The sequence below is a fragment of the Leucoraja erinacea genome, chromosome 1 (assembly GCF_028641065.1).
Source record: "Leucoraja erinacea ecotype New England chromosome 1, Leri_hhj_1, whole genome shotgun sequence".
Classification (NCBI taxonomy): domain Eukaryota; kingdom Metazoa; phylum Chordata; class Chondrichthyes; order Rajiformes; family Rajidae; genus Leucoraja; species Leucoraja erinaceus.
The window spans coordinates 4,029,182-4,047,345 of NC_073377.1; the positions used below are offsets into that span (position 1 = coordinate 4,029,182).

The 18,164-nt window shown below is 45.0% G+C and overlaps 1 protein-coding gene across 2 annotated transcripts in view; it reads left to right on the top strand.

The window, feature by feature from the left end:
* The window catches only part of ctnna2 (catenin (cadherin-associated protein), alpha 2), a 1,403,856-nt gene that overhangs the window by 136,058 nt on the left and 1,249,634 nt on the right, over positions 1 to 18,164 (top strand). For both annotated transcript variants that reach the window (XM_055644902.1, XM_055644985.1), the window contains exons 4-6: positions 3,438 to 3,604; positions 3,877 to 3,996; positions 10,927 to 11,193. In XM_055644902.1, coding sequence (XP_055500877.1) covers positions 3,438 to 3,604; positions 3,877 to 3,996; positions 10,927 to 11,193 — 554 coding nt within the window. The remainder of the gene's footprint in view (positions 1 to 3,437; positions 3,605 to 3,876; positions 3,997 to 10,926; positions 11,194 to 18,164) is intronic.

Sequence of the window (18,164 nt, forward strand, 5' to 3'; positions counted from 1 at the left end):
CACCATTTAAATAGTAATCTGCCTTCCTGTTTTTGACACCAAAGCGGATAACCTCACATTTATCCACATTAAATTTCATCTGCCATGCATCTGCCCACTCCCCCAACCTGTCCAAGTCACCCTGCATTCTCACAGCATCCTCCTCACAGTTCACACTGCCACCCAGCTTTGTGTCATCTGCAAATTTGCTAATGTTAAAATTTGCAAAAGTTTTACAAAAACAGTTCAGGTTATTTGACACATAATTTATATCTGTTTGATATCATTGTATCTGTTTGATACCCCACCCCCATGAACTGTCTCCCTCGGATGGTCACGTCGCACATCGCCCCGGCACAGACACAATTGCACTTTAGACTGTTTTGACTGTTTGACTGTTCTTGTTATAAATCATGTTTCTTGGGGTATCTAAATCTAAATTGTATTCGTTTTTTAAGTTATGACACCGGATGGAAGCTGCATACCAAATCTCGTTGCACATATGTGCAATGACAATAAAATATATTATTATTCCGAATTTCGGCAAATCAAGAAAATAAACTGCAGATAATCGAAATTTGAATAGAACAAAAACATAGTGGTATGAAGAATGCAGGTTATAGGAGATTTCCTTACAATTAGAAAAGATTCTCGTACTATAGTGGTATGAAGAATGCAGGTTATAGGAGAGAAGGGTAGAGGAAGATTTTCAACATTCTGGTAACTAGATGTCCGTATGACTATGTAGTCATAGAAACATAGAAAATAAGGGCAGGGAGTAGGCCATTCGGCCCTTCGAGCCTGCACCGCCATTCGATATGATCATGGCTGATCATCCAACTCAGTATCCCATCCCTGCCTTCTCTCCATACCCCCTGATCCCTTTAGCCACAAGGGCCACATCTAACTCCCTCTTAAATATAGCCAATGAATTGGCCTCAACTACCTTCTGTGGCAGAGAATTCCACAGATTCACCACTCTCTGTGTAAAAAATGATTTTCTCATCTCAGTCCTAAAAAACTTCCCTCTTATACTTAAACTGTGACCCCTTGTTCTGGACTTCCCCAACATCGTGAATAATCTTCCTGCATCTAGCTTGTCCAACCCGTTAAGAATGTTGTAAGTGTCGTTGGGAGGTTACAGTGTTACAGGCATTGTAAGTTGGGAGGTTACAGTGTTACATGCATTGTTTAGTTCACATTTAGTGTACTGTGTTTAGTTTTGATCACCCTGTAAAAGGAAACATTTTGTTAAGCTGTTAAGGGTGCAAAAATAAATTGCAAGGATGTTTAGTTTAGTTTAGTTTAGATTATTCTCTTGTGTACAGAGGTATAATGAAAAGCTTTTGTTGTGTGCTGACCAGTCAGAGGAAAGACAATACATTACAATCGAGCCATTATGTGCACATGATAAGGGGATAACATTTTGTGCAAGGTAAAGCCAGCAAAGATCGATCAAGGATAGATCAAGGATACCAAAGAGGTAGATGAGGTAGATAATAGTTCTGCATTGCTCTCTGGTAGGGTGTTGCCAGGACTAGAAGGCCTGAGCTATTGGGAGAGGTTGAACAGGCTAGGACTTTATTCATTTGAGCACAGGAGGCTGAGGGGTGATCCTATAGAGGTGTATAAAAACATGAGGGAAACAGATAGGGTGAATGCACAAAGTCTATCCCCAGAGTGCATTTCGTTGTCTCTGTACTGTGCACTGACAATGACAATTAAAATTGAATCTGAATCTGAATCTGAATCTGAGTAAGGGAATCAGGAACCAAAGAACATATGTTTATAGAAACATAGAAACATTGAAATTAGGTGCAGGAGTAGGCCATTCGGCCCTTCGAGCCTGCACCGCCATTCAATATGATCATGGCTGATCATCCAACTCAGTATCCCGTACCTGCCTTCTCTCCATGCCCCCTGATCCCCTTAGCCACAAGGGCCACATCTAACTCCCTCTTAAATATAGCCAATGAACTGGCCTCAACTACCCTCTGTGGCAGCAGAGAGTTCCAGAGATTCACCACTCTCTGCGGCCTTATGGTGAGAGGGGAAAGATTTAATAGGAACCTGAGAGGCATGAGAGAACCCCCTAGCCCCATCCCCCTCCCCCCTCCCCCCCCCCTCCCCCCCCCCATCTTTAATCCCCAATCAATCAATCAACCTTTATTGTCTCTTGCAAGCCCCCAAAATGAAAAAGACGTTCCCCAGTGAATAGCGGAGCATCCCCCTTTAAAACATTTCCCATAATAACCCCCCTCCTGATGGAACCCACAATGTTAAAATACCCCCTCCCCCCCAGTGCCAGAAAGTGTCCTCATCAAAAATGCATTCTCCAACTTTCTGTGGAAAGTTTAAAGTCATTAAAGATATATAAATGGTAAGTTAAAGTGTGATTTTTCCAAAAATAATTTGGTGCACCATTAGCTTCACTCTATTTTGAACAGTAATGGTCCTGTCTCACGGTGAGAGTCCACCCACGAGTGATCCCAAGTTTAAAACAAATCAAACTCGTGGTAATCACGTAGAATTAACGTGACGGGAACGTCGGAACTCGTAACGCTAACGGCAGGTACTCGGGAAACTTATTAACTCGTGAAAATCTTTCAACTTGATGAAAGATTTCCACAAGTCAAATTTACTCTTGAAGTAAAAATTTTAAACTTTTAAACTCGTTATAAGAACGTAATAGCCCGTGAGTTTGCCGTAGTGACTCGTGAGTTTACCTTGGGCACTCTTTAACTTAGCGGGACAGACAGCATCTCTGGAGAGAAGGAATGGGTGATGGGATGACATGATGGGATGCATCCCCCCCCCCCACCACCCGTCCCGACCCGCTGGGAAATTGAAGGGAGCGACAATCAACTGCCACGGATACAAATATTGTTATGCACATGAAAGGGCAGATGCTGGTTGACAAAAAGTGAACACACAGTGCTGGAGTAACACAAAGACTTTTGGAAACGTCATCCCGTCACCTATTCCTTCTCTCCAGAGATGCTGCCTGTCCCACTGAGTTAAAGATTGCCCATAGTAGACTCACGAGTCACTACGGTAAACTCACGGGCTACTGCGCTCTCACAACGAGTTTAAAAGTTTAAAATTTTTACTTCAAGAGTAAATTTGACTCGTGGAAATCTTTCATCATGTTGAAAGATTTTCACGAGTTAACAAGTTTCCTGAGTACCTGCCGTTAGCGTTACGAGTTCCGACGTTCCCGCTACGTTAATTCTACGTGATTACCACGAGTTTGATTTGTTTTAAATTCGGGATCACTCGTGGGTGGACTCGCACCGTGAGACAGGGGTTTAAGTTCTCATCTAATAGTAAAACTGAGAAGATTACAATTTCTTAAGACATGCAGATCTGAATTGAAACAATGCTCAATGAAAGCCATTAATTTGTTACTATTGCATTGCAATTAATTTGTTACTATTACATTTCTATCTCCTCTACAGGAGAATCAATGAGAATTGCCTCTGCTGAGTTTGCAGAAGATCCTTGTTCTTCTGTAAAGCGTGGAACCATGGTTCGGGCAGCTCGTGCTCTGCTATCTGGAGTAACCCGCCTGCTGATCCTGGCTGACATGGCGGATGTCATGAGGCTTTTAACACATTTAAAAATTGTAAGATATGAACTTACTAACCAATTTAAAGCGTTGCATTTTAGAATATGAACAATAACATAATATGAAAATAAACTGTTAATACAGTGAGTAAATTCAATTTATTTTCCCCACCCATTTGATTTATAAACACTACATTCTATTAGGATCTTTGTGAATTATGATTAAATTTGCATGAAATACTGTGTCTGAACCATTCATTGAAATTTTGCAGCTTTAAAGATGCTGTTTAACCTGGATATGAATTGTTATACATTTTACCAAACCCAAAGGTGGAAGAATCACTGGATGCTGTTAAGAATGCAACCAATGAGCAAGATCTGGCCTGTCGCTTCAAGGAATTTGGGAAGGAAATGGTTAAGCTCAACTATGTGGCAGCTCGAAGACAACAAGTAAGATCATTATTGTCTATGTATTTATGTATCTATGAAAATCTTTGAATTCACTTTCTAAGTATTCAAAGTTTCTGAGTAGGGCCAAAAGCAATTAGTTGCATTGAAGTCCTGGTACTCACAGAGAAAATGTGCAGGGAAAATCAAACAGACGAAGCTAATTAGTTTATAGAAAACACATCAACATATCAAGTGAATTGCTGCCATGAATCAGTTTTAGTTCTGTTTCTTTTATAAATAATTACAGAACAGAAATAGGCCATTTCACAAAATATGTACTTGCCTGTTTTTTCCCTTCCTCTTATCTAACAGTCAAAAGGACAGCAAGTACTGGAGTAACTATAGGTCAGGCAGCATCTCTGAAGAACATGGACACGTGATGTTTCGTGTCAAGACCCTTCAGGAAAAAAATTAATATTAAATATAGCATATTTAACATCTGAAGATATTAAATATTTTTCAGAAGAAGGGTTACACAGCATCTGCCGTTCCTTGTTTCTACACCAAAATCTTAAGGTAGTTTGGAAAACACATACAATCTTTACAGTTGTTCTGAGGCAGCGAATATATAAATAAAGGAATTCTTGCTTACAAAAATGCTTACAAACCATCCTTTATAAACGTAGAGGCCCTAGTTTTAAACCTGTATGCCAGGAAAATATAATGAAATTTACTGGTCATTCAGAAGCTTGCGAAATTTCTAAAAAATATCAAAAACGCTAATAAAGAGAGATAAAATAGATTAAGAGGGTAGAACAACAAAGAATATGAAAATAGTTTCTACAATTGATACAAATACATCGATAGATGCTCCTGAACACATCATCATTGATGTAACCTGGGAACCTGGGGTCATTGGGTGTTTCGGGTCTTTCAACATCAGACACCCTCACCCAGGCGACCCAGCCGTGGTTGATCAGACCACGTCTTGTGTTCAGGTGGCATTCGCTCCTCCCCATGGACCTCCTCTCCTGATCCAGAGCCATCTCAAGGCCTTCTCCGCTGCCTCTGTGGTGTTCTTGATGGCCCTGCTCCTTGCCACTCTGTTTATGCCCAGTGCACTCAAGGCTTTGTAGAGCGATTGCCCTGCAAAACCTCTGCAGCCAACCTCGATGGGCATACACCTTGCCTTCCAGCCCTGTTTGCGGCAGTCTATGACCAGTTCTTCATATTTGGCCATCTTCCTCTCGTGGGCCTCCTCCAGACAGTCCTCACACAGCATTGTTAGTTCCAACAAGACGATGTTTTTGGTCACCTCTGAAACCAGGAGGATATCTGGCCTCAGGGTGGTCATGGCAATGTGCTGTGGGAACTTCAGCTGTTTCACCAGGTCTACGGAAAGCTGCCAGTCCTGCGCAGTCGCCAGGATTCCTGATGGATTCTTGGCTGCTGCGGTTCTTGGCAGCTGCACTCCGGCCTTCACGAAGGTGATCATCTGGGTGGTGAGGCGTTCTCGTCTGCAGCTGCTGATTCCCATGCTGATGGCTTCTGCAATGGGTTTGAGAACCTGGTCGTGACGCCATGTGTACCGGCCCTGCCCAAGAGCCTTTGGGCAGCTGCTCAGGATGTGTTCCAACGTCCCCTTGCCTGAGCATTGCGGGCAATCTGGAGATTTCACTTTGCCCCAGATGAAGAGGTTCGATGGGCTGGGCAGGACATCGTACACTGCCTGGACCAGGAACTTGATGCGCTGTGGTTCAGCCTGCCAGAGCTCAGTCCATGTGACTTTTCGGTCCATGGCCTGCTCCCACCTTGTCCAGGCTCCCTGCTGCCTCAATCCAACTGCTCTGGTACACCTCTCCTCCTCCACCACTGCCCTCACTTCCTCCTGGACCAGCTTGCGCCTCTCCTTCCCCTTGGCCTTGTCAAACTGGGGAGATGGGAAGATTCCCAGGCCTGCTCTTCCCCGAGTCACTGCTCCCACCAGGACTCCGTATCCGTGACTCTGCTTGCAGCACAGCTTCGCCGGCTCTCCACTTCCTCCCAGTTTTCACCTCCACCCCTGCTTGAGCCACCTTGGGGTCACTGGAGTCCCTGTACAGCATCACCTCTCTGGCCCGAGTCGCCTTAAACTCCTCCTCCAGGGACTTCAGGGGCAGCTGGAGCTTGGTGTTATTTCCGTAAAGGGCGATGCTGCTAAGGCTCCTGGGCAGTCCCAGCCACCTTCTGAGACAGCTGCTGACTTTCCTCTACAATCTCTCTACGATGGATATTGGGACTTTGTAGACAAGCAGTGGCCAGAGTATCCTTAGCAGGATACCATGCTGGTAAATCCATGCCTTGAACTTGCCGGGAAGCCACTGCTTTCAACCAGCTCTCCAGCTCCTGACAGGTTGCCTGGACAGATGCTGTATCCTTCAGGCTGCTGTTAAACACCTTGCCAAGACTCTTCACTGGCTTTTTGGAGACAGTTGGGATTGGTGTCCCTTCGATGCTGAAGCGGAACCTGTCCATGACTTTGCCCTTCTTCAGCACCAGTGACCTTCATTTTCCTGGCTTAAACCTCATCCTTGCCCATCCAATCAGTTTCTCCAACCCCTGCAGGATCCACCTGCCTCCTGGCACTGACTCAGTGGTGACAGTCAGGTCGTCCATGAAGGCTCTGATTGGTGGTTGGCGCATTCCTGACTTGGTCCGAGGACCCCGGCACTCTGGCTCAACAGACTTGACAATCATGTTCATCGCCAAGGCAAAAAGGATCACAGAGATGGTACAGCCTGTGATGATCCCAACCTCCAGTCTGTGCCACTCTGATGTTACATATAACCATATAACCCAATTACAGCACGGAAACAGGCCATCTCGACCCTTCTAGTCCGTGCCGAACACATAATCTCCCCTAGTCCCATATACCTGCGCTCAGACCATAACCCTCCATTCCCTTCCCATCCATATAACTATCCAATTTATTTTTAAATGATAAAAACGAACCTGCCTCCACCACCTTCACTGGAAGCTCATTCCACACAGCCACCACTCTCTGAGTAAAGAAGTTCCCCCTCATGTTACCCCTAAACTTCAGTCCCTTAATTCTCATGTCATGTCCCCTTGTTTGAATCTTCCCTACTCTCAGTGGGAAAAGCTTTACCACGTCAACTCTGTCTATCCCTCTCATCATTTTAAAAACCTCTATCAAGTCCCCCCTTAACCTTCTGCGCTCCAAAGAATAAAGCCCTAACTTGTTCAACCTTTCTCTGTAACTTAGTTGCTGAAACCCAGGCACATTCTAGTAAATCTCGTCTGTACTCTCTCTGATGTTGACCCTGATGAGACTCTCATGCTGAACTGGTTGGAATAGTCCAGGATGAGATCTGCCACTTGGCCCGGCACATGATGCTTGGCCATGACCTGTCTGGATCAGCTTGTGCGGGATGGAGCCGTAGGCGTTGGCCAGGTCAAGCCAGAGCATTGTCAGGTCACCCTTGTTCTCCCTGGCTTCTCTGATGAGCTGGGTCACCACTCCCATGTGCTCTAGATACCCCGGCACTCCAGATAAGCCTCCCTTTTGCACTGAGCTGTCTATATAACCATTGCTGGAGAGGAAGTTGGTCAGCCGTCTCGCCAGGAGATGATTCTGAACTGATCGATCTTCTTGGAATCTTCCTCCTTTGGGATCCAGACTCCTTCAGCGAATCGCCACTGCTGCGCCACTTTCCCTCTCCTCCAAATGACTTTCAGGATCTTCCACAGCCGTTTCAGTAACAAGGGGCAGTTCTTGTAGACCCTGTAGGGGACTCCGCTTGGGCCAGGGGCTGAGCCAGCTCTTGCTCTCTTCACAACGCCCTGGACCTCTTTCAGGAGTGGCTCTCTACTATCAAACTCCTTGATAGGTGGAGGTGGTTTTATCAGGATGTTGCACTGGCCCAGCTCCTGCTGCCTGACGGGGTCACTGTAGGTCGTCTGGATGTGCTGGTCGATCTCCTCCTTAGAGCAAGCCAAACTCCCACTGCGCTTCTTTCCGAGTAGTTGTTTGGTGAAGCCGAAGGGGTTGGCTATGAAGGATGCTCCTTTCCTGGCTTTCCTTCCGGCGTCTTCGGTGCCACTCAGCTCTATGGAGGGTCATCAGCTTCTTCCTCAGGATGGTTCGCAGCTCAGCCAAGGGGGGGCGCTGCTCTTCCCTGGCCTCTTTATACTGCTTCTTGAGGGACTTCAGCTCCTGCCGGATCTTGTGGATATTTGTTGCTCGTTGGTTCATGGTGAAAGGTGTTCTGGCCAGCTTCTTCTCCACTTCTCCAAACCTTTCCACTGCTAGGCTGATGATGATTGTCATCGTCGTCCTCAAACTTCGGTCCACATCTCCCTTCGCAGTTGCTTCTAGCACCTTGTCGACGTCCTCGTCGAACTGATGCCAGACTGCCGTCTTGCAGGCCTGAGGCCATTTGACTCGAACCTTCTCCAGAGAACTGTTCCAAGGGACTAGTTGCGCCACTTGGAGGCTTCGGGCTCTATGGGGTGATTCCGGGCCTGGCTCCTCCTGCGTCTCACCAGGTAAAATACCTGTGCGTTGTGACACTCCCTGTCCCTCCAAACACTTCATCTGGGTCTGGTGAATCTTCAGGCCTTGGCTGTTCTTGCAATCCTTACCACATCTGCATTCGATACTCATAGTCGGTTGTCCATTGCCATTAGTCGTTAACCTTTGATCCGTCCAATTGAGGTGCTCATCCTCCCCCCCTCTCGGGCACCCCTGGGGGTATTTTTCCATGTGTTTTTCTGTAGCGTGATTTGGGTCTCCTCCTCTCAGAAGATGCGGTTTGGGCTGCCAACCCGCCCCGCCTCGGTTGCCGTCTTCCGAGCTGTCCACCGTCTCTCCAGTCGTCACCACCCTATTCTAGGTTGTCAACCAGTCTATTCCTAGTCGCCACTGGTTTCACCAGCACAGTGATTGATACAAATTCATCGATAGATGCTCCTTAACTCATCATCAGTGATGTAACCTGGGGTCATTGGGTGTTTTGGGTCTTTCAACATCACCCTCACAACACCCTCAACAACACCCTCACCCAGGCAACCCAGCCGTGGTTGATCAGACCATGACTTGTGTTCAGGTGGCATTCGCTCCTCCCCATGGACCTCCTCTCCTGATCCAGAGCCATCTCGAGGTCTTCTCCATTGCCTCTGTGGTGTTCTTGATGGCCCTTCTCCTTGCCACTCCGTTTATGCCAGAATATAAAATGAAGTCTAGTTTAGTATTATTATTTGTCCTGTGTACCTAGGTACAGTGAAACACGTTTTTGTCACGTGCAATCAGTCAGGAAATAGATGGTACAGGATTACAATCAAGCCGTCCACAGAGTACTGATGCAGGATAAAGGGAATAATATATAGTGCAAGATAAAGTCCGATTAAAGATAGTCCGAGGGTCTTCAATGAGGTAGATGGTAGATCAGGCCTGCTCTCTACTTTGTGATAGGATGGCCCAGTTGCCTGATAACAGCTGGGGTGAAACTATCCCCAAATCTGGAATTATTTATAGATGAAGATGGGAAATTAATAATGGGAAATAAAGATGCAGTGGAAACAGTGCAAATATTTTATATCTCGTTTGTTAGTAAAATCCATTTTATCATCTAGGCAAAAGAAAATTAGGAGGAAAAAGAGAAGGATGCACTCTAAGTACAATACAATATACAATACCATACAATATTTATTATCATTTGAACCTCAGTGAGGCTCAAACGAAACTGTTTCTACAGTCATACAAACAAAAACTATTCCTACTAGACACACAACCAACATCACAGTGAACCTTGTTTCACACAGACATCCATCACAGTGAACCTCCTCCTCATTGAGATGGAAGGCAAAGTCTTTTCTCTCCCCTGCTCTCCATTTTCCTCCCGATATTGAAGCCCCAGGCAGGCGATGGTAAGTGCCACGGCCATTTTGGGCCGCGCCGGTCGATATACGGTCCCGCTCCAGGTCTAAATGTCATGAAGGCCTAAGTGCCAATGTCTATTGGATCAGTTAGGCTGCTAAGTGGAAGTAAAGGATGTGATCTTCTAAAAGTATCTGAATTCCACAACAGACCCTGCAGAGCAGGAAACCACAGGTATAATGTCAGCTTCTTGCCTTGCAATTATTACAAGTATTTTATTATCATATGCCCCAAAATGGAACAATTAAATTCTTACTTGCAGCAGCATAACAGGTATTTAAACATAGTACTCAGCAGATATCTTAATAAATGACAAAAAGTTCAATTAAAAAAAACTTCTCATGAAGACGAGCGGCAGAGTAGAAACCTCTGCCATTTTTCAGCAGGTAAATTGGGTAATCTCCCAATACATCTGTGCTATTTTTAACTCTGTACAGTTTCAGAACTATATTTCTATGTAGAGGAATAGCTGCAAGCCAAAGAGGTAACTTTCAGGTAAGTTATGATGTTTGAATTGATGACATTCATTGAAAGCCCATAATTGTGCATAAGCATTTTCTGATGTTTATACTTTATTTATTAAATATTTTTTAGAGAGTAATGGTATGTTTTAATATTTTGGATGATTGTGAGTGCCATACCCGGATCTATGCCTTAATTATTGTTCTGAGCATTTCTGTTCAACTTACAAGTGAAAAGTGTAGGCCTCGTTGATTTAGGTTGATGCTGTCTAGTTCTTGCTAAAGGAAGATTCAACATAAAAGCAAATCTAAGACTTTGATGAGCTCTCTCCAGGAAATTCTGGCTTTATTATTGTAGATGGTTTATGCATGCAACCTATAATGTAGCTACCTCAATACCACTAACCACGCCCAGTCATCTCAGTATAACTGTGATATCTTCCCCTTGCTCCTCCCTTGGTTCCAGTATGCCTGAAGACTAGATGCAGTCAGTACTGGGACGTGTTTGACATGTGCCTTTATTAAAGACTCAGTAAAGTTACAGTGTGTCAGACTTAACTCCTTTACAATTGTGTATGTTTTCAATTATAGGAACTGAAGGATCTCCACTGCAGGGATGAAATGGCAGCTGCTCGAGGTGCCTTGAAGAAGAATGCAACAATGCTGTACACTGCTTCTCAAGCATTCCTCCGACATCCTGATGTAGCTGCTACCAGAGCCAATCGAGATTATGTTTTCAAACAAGTACAAGAGGCTATTGCTGGAATTTCAAATGCTGCCCAGTCTACTTCAATGGCAGATGACAAACATGGGCAGGTTGGCATTGGGGAACTAGCTGCAGCTTTGAATGAATTTGATGTAAGTATCTGTGGATTTTCATCCTCACTGTCAAGACACTAAAGTATCTGCCCTTTTTGAATATGTCCAGTTTCCAATTCTTTTGATAGCAATAACATTTAAAAAGTTGTGGATTATCTAAAGCTCTGGCCGTCCATAAAATATCATTATTACCGATGCTGGCTATTGATGGCCAGATTGAAAAACAACTGCATAAAATACATCACTTGCTGTTTTGGGAAGTTCAAAATGTCGTCTAAATAAATTGTTTAATGCTCGAGGTTAGCATGATAGAAACTGTGCCAATGTCAGTGTTAAACTCACATTCATAAATGGAGTTAAAAGATCCAATTAAATCATTGTTATGGTCCTTGGATGTATTACATAAGTTAATTTTGTGAGTGGGTGGTTATGAATTCTAAGATGAGGGAAAGAAAGGTCCTTGTCTCTGCGCATTTTTAAAGTGGCATTTTCATAGTAAGATAGAACATGATGTTCGGGGAGTCCAGAAACAGGGGCCACAGTTTAAGAATAAAGGGTAGGTCATTTAGAACTGAGATGAGGAAAAACTTTTTCACACAGTGAGTTATAAATTTCTGGAATTCTCTGCCTCCAAAGACAGTGCAGGCCAACTCACTGGATGCATTCAAAAGAGAGTTAGATAAAGCTCTTAGGGCTAGCGGAATCAAGGGGTATGGTGAGAAGGCAGGAACTGATTGTAGATGATCAGCCATGATCACATTGAATGACGGTGCTGGCTCAAAGTGTCGAATGGCCTACTACCGCAACTATTGTCTATGTATCTATGTTTCGATGTTCCCTCTAATCTTTATACATCAAAATAAATCCTATTTCCAATCAATTGAATCAGAATAACTTGTGGCGCGACAGGCAACATCTCTGGAGAGAAGAGATCCGCAGGGGTCTGTGTTGGGGGGGGATTAGGAGGGGATTGAAGGTTTTGTGGCCAAGTTTGCGGATAATCCGAAAATAGGTGGAGGGGCAGGTTGTGTAGAGAGAGCAGAGACTCTGCAGAAAGACTTGGACAGGTTGGGAGAGTGGGCAGAGAAGATGGAATATAGTAGCAAAGTGTGGAGTCATGCATTTTGGTAGCAGGAATAAAGGCGTAGACTATTTTCTAAATCGCGAAAGAATCCAGAAATCAGAAGTGCACAGCGTCTTGGTAGTGCAGGTGCAGGATTCCCCAAAAATTAAAACTGCAAATCAAGGCGCTGGTCACGCTGCTTTTGGAGTACTGTGAGCAATTTTGGGCAGCACATCTGAGGAAGGATGCGCTGGCTCTGGAGAGCGTCCAGAGGGGGTTTACAAGAATGATCCCAGGAATGAGTGGGTTAACATATGATGAAGGTTTGACAGCATTGGGCCTGTACTCGCTGGAGTTTAGAAGAATGAGGAAGGACCTAATAGAAATTTACAGAATAGTGAAAGGCTTGGATAGAGTGCGTGTGGAGAGGATGTTTCCACAGTGGGAGATTCTATAGGACTGGACATCATAGCCTCAGAATTAAAGGACATTCTTTTAGGAAGGAGATCATGTGAAGTTTCTTTAGTCAGAGGGTGGTGAATCTGTGGAATTCTTTGCCACAGAAGGGTGTGGAGGCCAAGTTAATGGATATTTTTAAGGTAGAGAAAGATAGTTTCTTGATTAGTACACGAGTCAGAGGTTATGGGGAGTAGGCAGGAGAATGGGTTTAGGAGGGAGAGATCAGCCATGATTGAAGGGAGGATTAGACTTGATGGGCTGAATAGCCTAATTCACATCACTTATGACCTTATGAATGGGTGATGTTTCGGGTCGAGACCCTTCTTTAGACTGAGTCGGGGAGAGGAAGATATATAGGGCATGGTGTGAAAACGACAGATCGAAGCAGACAATACTCAGGGAAATGTAGAATGGTTCATTGTTAGCTGAGAGGTGGGGGAGGGATGGCGAGAGAGGCAAAGCAAGGGTTACTTGAAGTTAGAGAAATCAATATTCACACTGCTGAGTTGTTGATTTCTTTAGCTTTGTAACCCTTGCTTTCTTTCTCTTTCCGTTCCTCCCCCACCCTAGTTATTTAACTAGTTTCACTATCCTCCTGATTAATTTTATAGATTCAATGCCTTATTGTCACCTTCCCCTCAGCTAACCATGAACCTAGTCTCTAGTTTAGTTTAGAGATAGAGCACGGCAACAGGCCCTTCTGCCCACTGAGTTCGCGCCAACAATTGATTCCCACACACACACTAGAGACAATTTAGAATTTTACCAAGCCAATTAACCTACAAATGTGTACGTCTTTGGAGTATGGGAGGAAACCGCAGCTCCCGGGGAAAATCCACGCACGTCAGGGGGAGAACGTACAAACTCCGTGCAGACAAGCACCCATGGTTAGGATCAAACCCGGGTCTCTGGTGCATTAATAGACAATAGACAATTGGTGCAGGAGTAGACCATTTGGCCCTTCGAGCCAGCACCGCCATTCAATGTGATCATGGCTGATCATCCCCAATCAGTACCCAGTTCCTGCCTTCTACCCATATCCCCTGACTCCGCTATCTTTAAGAGCCCTTTCTAGCTCTCTCTTGAAAGCATCCAGAGAACCTGCCTCCACCACCCTCTGAGGCAGAGAATTCCACAGACTCAACACTGTGAGAAAAAGTGTTTCCCCATCTCCGTTCTAAATGGTTTACTCTTTATTCTTAAACTGAGGCCCCTGGTTCTGGACTCCCCCAACATCGGGAACATGTTTCCTGCCTCTAGCATGTCCAAGCCCTTAACAATCTTATATGTTTCAATGATACCCCCTCTCACCCTTCTTAACTCCAGAGTGTACAAGCCCAGCTGCTCCATTCTCTCAGCATATGACAGTCCCGCCATCCCGGGAATCAACCTTGTAAACCTACGCTGCACTCCCTCAAGAGCAAGAATGTCCTTCCTCAAATTAGGGGACTAAAACTGCACACAATACTCCAGGTGTGGTCTCACTAGGGCTCTGTACAAGTGCAGAAGGACCTCTTTGCTCATATATTCGATTCCTCTTGTTATAAAGGCAAACATGCCATTTGCTTTCTTCACTGCCTGCTGTACCTGCATGCTTACTTTCATAGACTATGTACAAGGGCCCTCGATCCCATTGTACTTCCCCTTTTCCCAACTTGACCCTATTTAGATAGTAATCTGCCTTCCTGTTTTTGCTACCAAAGTGGATAACCTCACATTTATCCACATTAAACTTCATCTGCCATGCATCTGCCCACTCCCCCAACCTGTTCAAGTTACCCTGCATTCTCATAGCATCCTCCTCAGAGTTCACACTGCCACCCAGCTTTGTGTCATCTGCAAATTTGCTAATGTTACTTTGAATCCCTTCATCCAAATCATTGATGTATATTGTAAATAGCTGCGGTCCCAGCACCGAGCCTTGCGGTACCCCACTAATCACTGGCAGCCATTCTGAAAGGGACCCATTAATCCCTACTCTTTGTTTCCTGTCTGCCAACCACTTCTCTATCCATGTCAGAACTCTACCATGTGCCCTAATTTTACCCACTAATCTTCTATGTGGGACCTTATCAAATGCTTTCTGAAAGTCCAGGTACACTACATCCACTGGCTCTCCCTTGTCCATTTTCCTAGTTACATCTTCAAAAAATTCCAGAAGATTAGTCAAGCATGATTTCCCCTTCGTAAAACCATGCGGACTCGGACCGGTCCTGTTACAGCTATCCAAATGTGCGGCTATCTCATCTTTTATAATTGACTTCAGCATCTTCCCCACCACCAATGTCAGGCTAACTGGTCTATAATTCCTCGTTTTCTCTCTCTCTCGCCTTTCTTAAAAAGGGGATAACATTAGCTACTCTCCAATCCACAGGAACTGATCCTGAGTATAGAACATTGGAAAATTATCACCAATGCATCCACGATTTGAGCCACTTCTTTAAGTACCCTGGGGCGTAGACCATCAGGCCAGGGCCCTGAGGATTTATCAGCCTTCAGTCCGATTGGTCTATCCAACACCATTTCCTGCCTAATGTGTATTTTCTTTAGTTCCTCTGTCACCCCAGATCTTCTGGCCACTACTATATCAGGAAGATTGTTTGTGTCCTCCTTAGTGAAGACAGATCCAAAGTACCTGTTCAACTCATCTGCCATTTCCTTATTCCCCATAATAAATTCACCTTTTTCGGTCTTCAAGGGTCCAACTTTGGTCTTAACTAATTTTTTCCTCTTCACATACCTAAAGAAGCTTTTACTATCCTGTTTTATATTCTTAGACCAACTCCCCTGCTACACCACCATGCTGCCCTCTCTGGTCTTTCTTTTCCCTGACTCTCAGTCTGTAGTAGGGTCTCGACCCAAAACATCACCCATTCCTTCTCTCCAGAGATGATGCCTGTCCCGCTGAGTTACTCCAGTAATTTTTGCCCATCTTCGATGTAAACTTGCTTCTGCATTTCCTTCCTGTACAGAAGAATTCGGAAGATTTGTGTTGTACACAGTATTTCAGTTTTTCAAAAATATAAACATAAATGCTGACAGTAATCAACAGATTGGGCAGTATCTGGTGAGAAAGAAACAAATTTAACATTACAGATGACCTTTCATATGAACCAGAAATGCTGCTTCATTTACTGTTTATATCTCTAATTTTTCGCATCTGTAGTTGATTATTTTTTAGATGTTTCTCATCTTTTTTACTATATCCTTTTCAGACTTTGGTTACATTGTGTAGAAACTTGCACTCCATTTGTTTTAATAAACAGCAGTATTTTGTTCTTTGTGAGTAGGCTGTGGGCTGAGCATCAAAGATTTGTCTAGAAATCCATTTTCGTGACCCACGTCTCGGAACTACATGAAATTTTGCACAGATTTAGATGAAATATAATTGAGAAGGAAGTCATAACTCGTCTGTGCCAAAGGTTGCACATTAATTAATTAAACTAATTAGAAAATGAGATCGGAAAAGTAAGCGCCATCTAGTCTCCAATGCCCATATTACACCATGTGGAGCCTATTTCTGTTTAGCAGTCTCTTTAAACTATGAATTATTATACCATCTATATATATATATATATATGACTTGTGAATATGACTGTAATCATATATAATTATTAGATTAGATTAGATTTTATTTGTTGTCATTTGAACCCAGAAGTTCAAACTAAATTTAGTTTCTGCAGTCATACAAACAAGAAGAACCACCAAGACACAACACAATTTACACAAACATCCATCACAGCGAACTCTCCTCCTCACTGTGATGGAAGGGAAAATCTTATCTCTCCCCTGCAATCCCCATTCTCCTCCCGATGTCAAAGTCAAAGCCCCCGGCGGGCGATGGTAAATAAGTCCCGCGGCCATTAAAGCCATGCCGGGCGATGCAAGGCCACGCTCCGGGTCTTGATGTTGGATCCCTCCGGCGGGTGCTAGCAAGTCCCGCAGCCATTAAAGACGCGCCTGGGCGATGTAAGGCACCGCTCCAGGTCATCCTCAACCCCACAACTCGGGTGGGAGAAGTCGCCATTGCGGAAGCCCTGAAAAGCGGCCTCCCACCGTCCACCAGACCTGCAGCTGGAGCCTCCGAATCTCCGGGGTCGGGGCGCAGCAGCGCGCCACTACAGCTCCTCCCACTCTGAACTTGGCCAGTCCACGATGGTAGTAGGTCCGCAGGCTCCGCGACTGGAGCCCCAGGTCGTTCCGGTTGGAGGCCACTCCACGGTGCTAGGCCCCAATGACAACGGAGACCCGACAGAGAAAAGGTCGGGTCCACCGTACAGGGAAGAGATTTTAAAAGGCTCACGTACCCAGTTAAAAAACCCCACCGTAAACTACATTCGAACGAGATGTATAATTGTATTCTATAAAAAATAATATAATGAATATAATTGTGAGTTTTTTTTTAATGAGACTGCCGAAGAGGTCCTCTTGAACCAGCCTAATTAATAGGTCAGGGCAGTTCTTCTGGGTTCCCCCGTTTACTGAACCCCCTGACTGCCAGTGTGCAGAGTGGGGGGTCACTGCCATAGTGGGCCTGGGGCAGTGCCAGGCTGGGGGAAGGCTAAGACAGGAAAATGCCAAACTCTAACCCTAACTCACCCCCTCCCAGACCTGCCCAAGGCTGGAGCTGGAGCCACTTTGAGACCGGCTGCGGGTTCCGTACTGTGTCCCAACACGCTTCCATCTTGGCCAGCATGCTCTTCTGGTGGTGGCGATGGAGGGGGGCAGCCTTGCCCTGCACGCCACCCGGGCCGCATTTAGCACCCAGATAGCACCGGCTCCATCAGACCGCCTGCTCGCTTGCTGCAACGTAGACCCGGCCCAATACTCACCTCCCGGCGGCACAACGCTCACCTCCCGGCGGCACAACGCTCACCTCCCAGCGGAGGCCCGGCACAACCCTCACCTCCTGGATGCCCAATGCTCACCTCCTGGTGGAGGCCCGGCTCAAGGCTCACCTCCTGGAGGAGGCCCGACCCTCACCTCCTGGAGGAGGCCCGATCCAATGCTCACCACCGACGGCCCGACCGACAGATTCACAGACAGACAGACTGACAAACAGACTGACCCTAATCCTAACTCTACATTTGTTATTTATCATTTCTATTTACCAGTACGCATTATAACATTATAAAGATAAATCAAATGAAAAACAAAATTATCAGCAAGGTTAGCATTAGCTTTATCCTTGGAAACCTTGTTATTGCTATTGATGTAATGAGATGACAGCCATGATCCCAGCTTCCTCACTGCCTAGCGACCATAAAACAAAGCGCGGGATTGGCCAATTTGTGTCTGACCTCAATGTCAAATATGCATTGATTGGGCAATTACGACTCAGAAAATTTGAGGGTTTTCTCATATTTCTTAAAAATGTGCAGGTTTTGGTCTCGATGAGTTTCAGGTATGATTTAAATAATTTTATTACACAATATGTAAAAAATTCAGGTGGTTCTGTGAGTTGGGTCACGAAACTAAATGAAAAAGC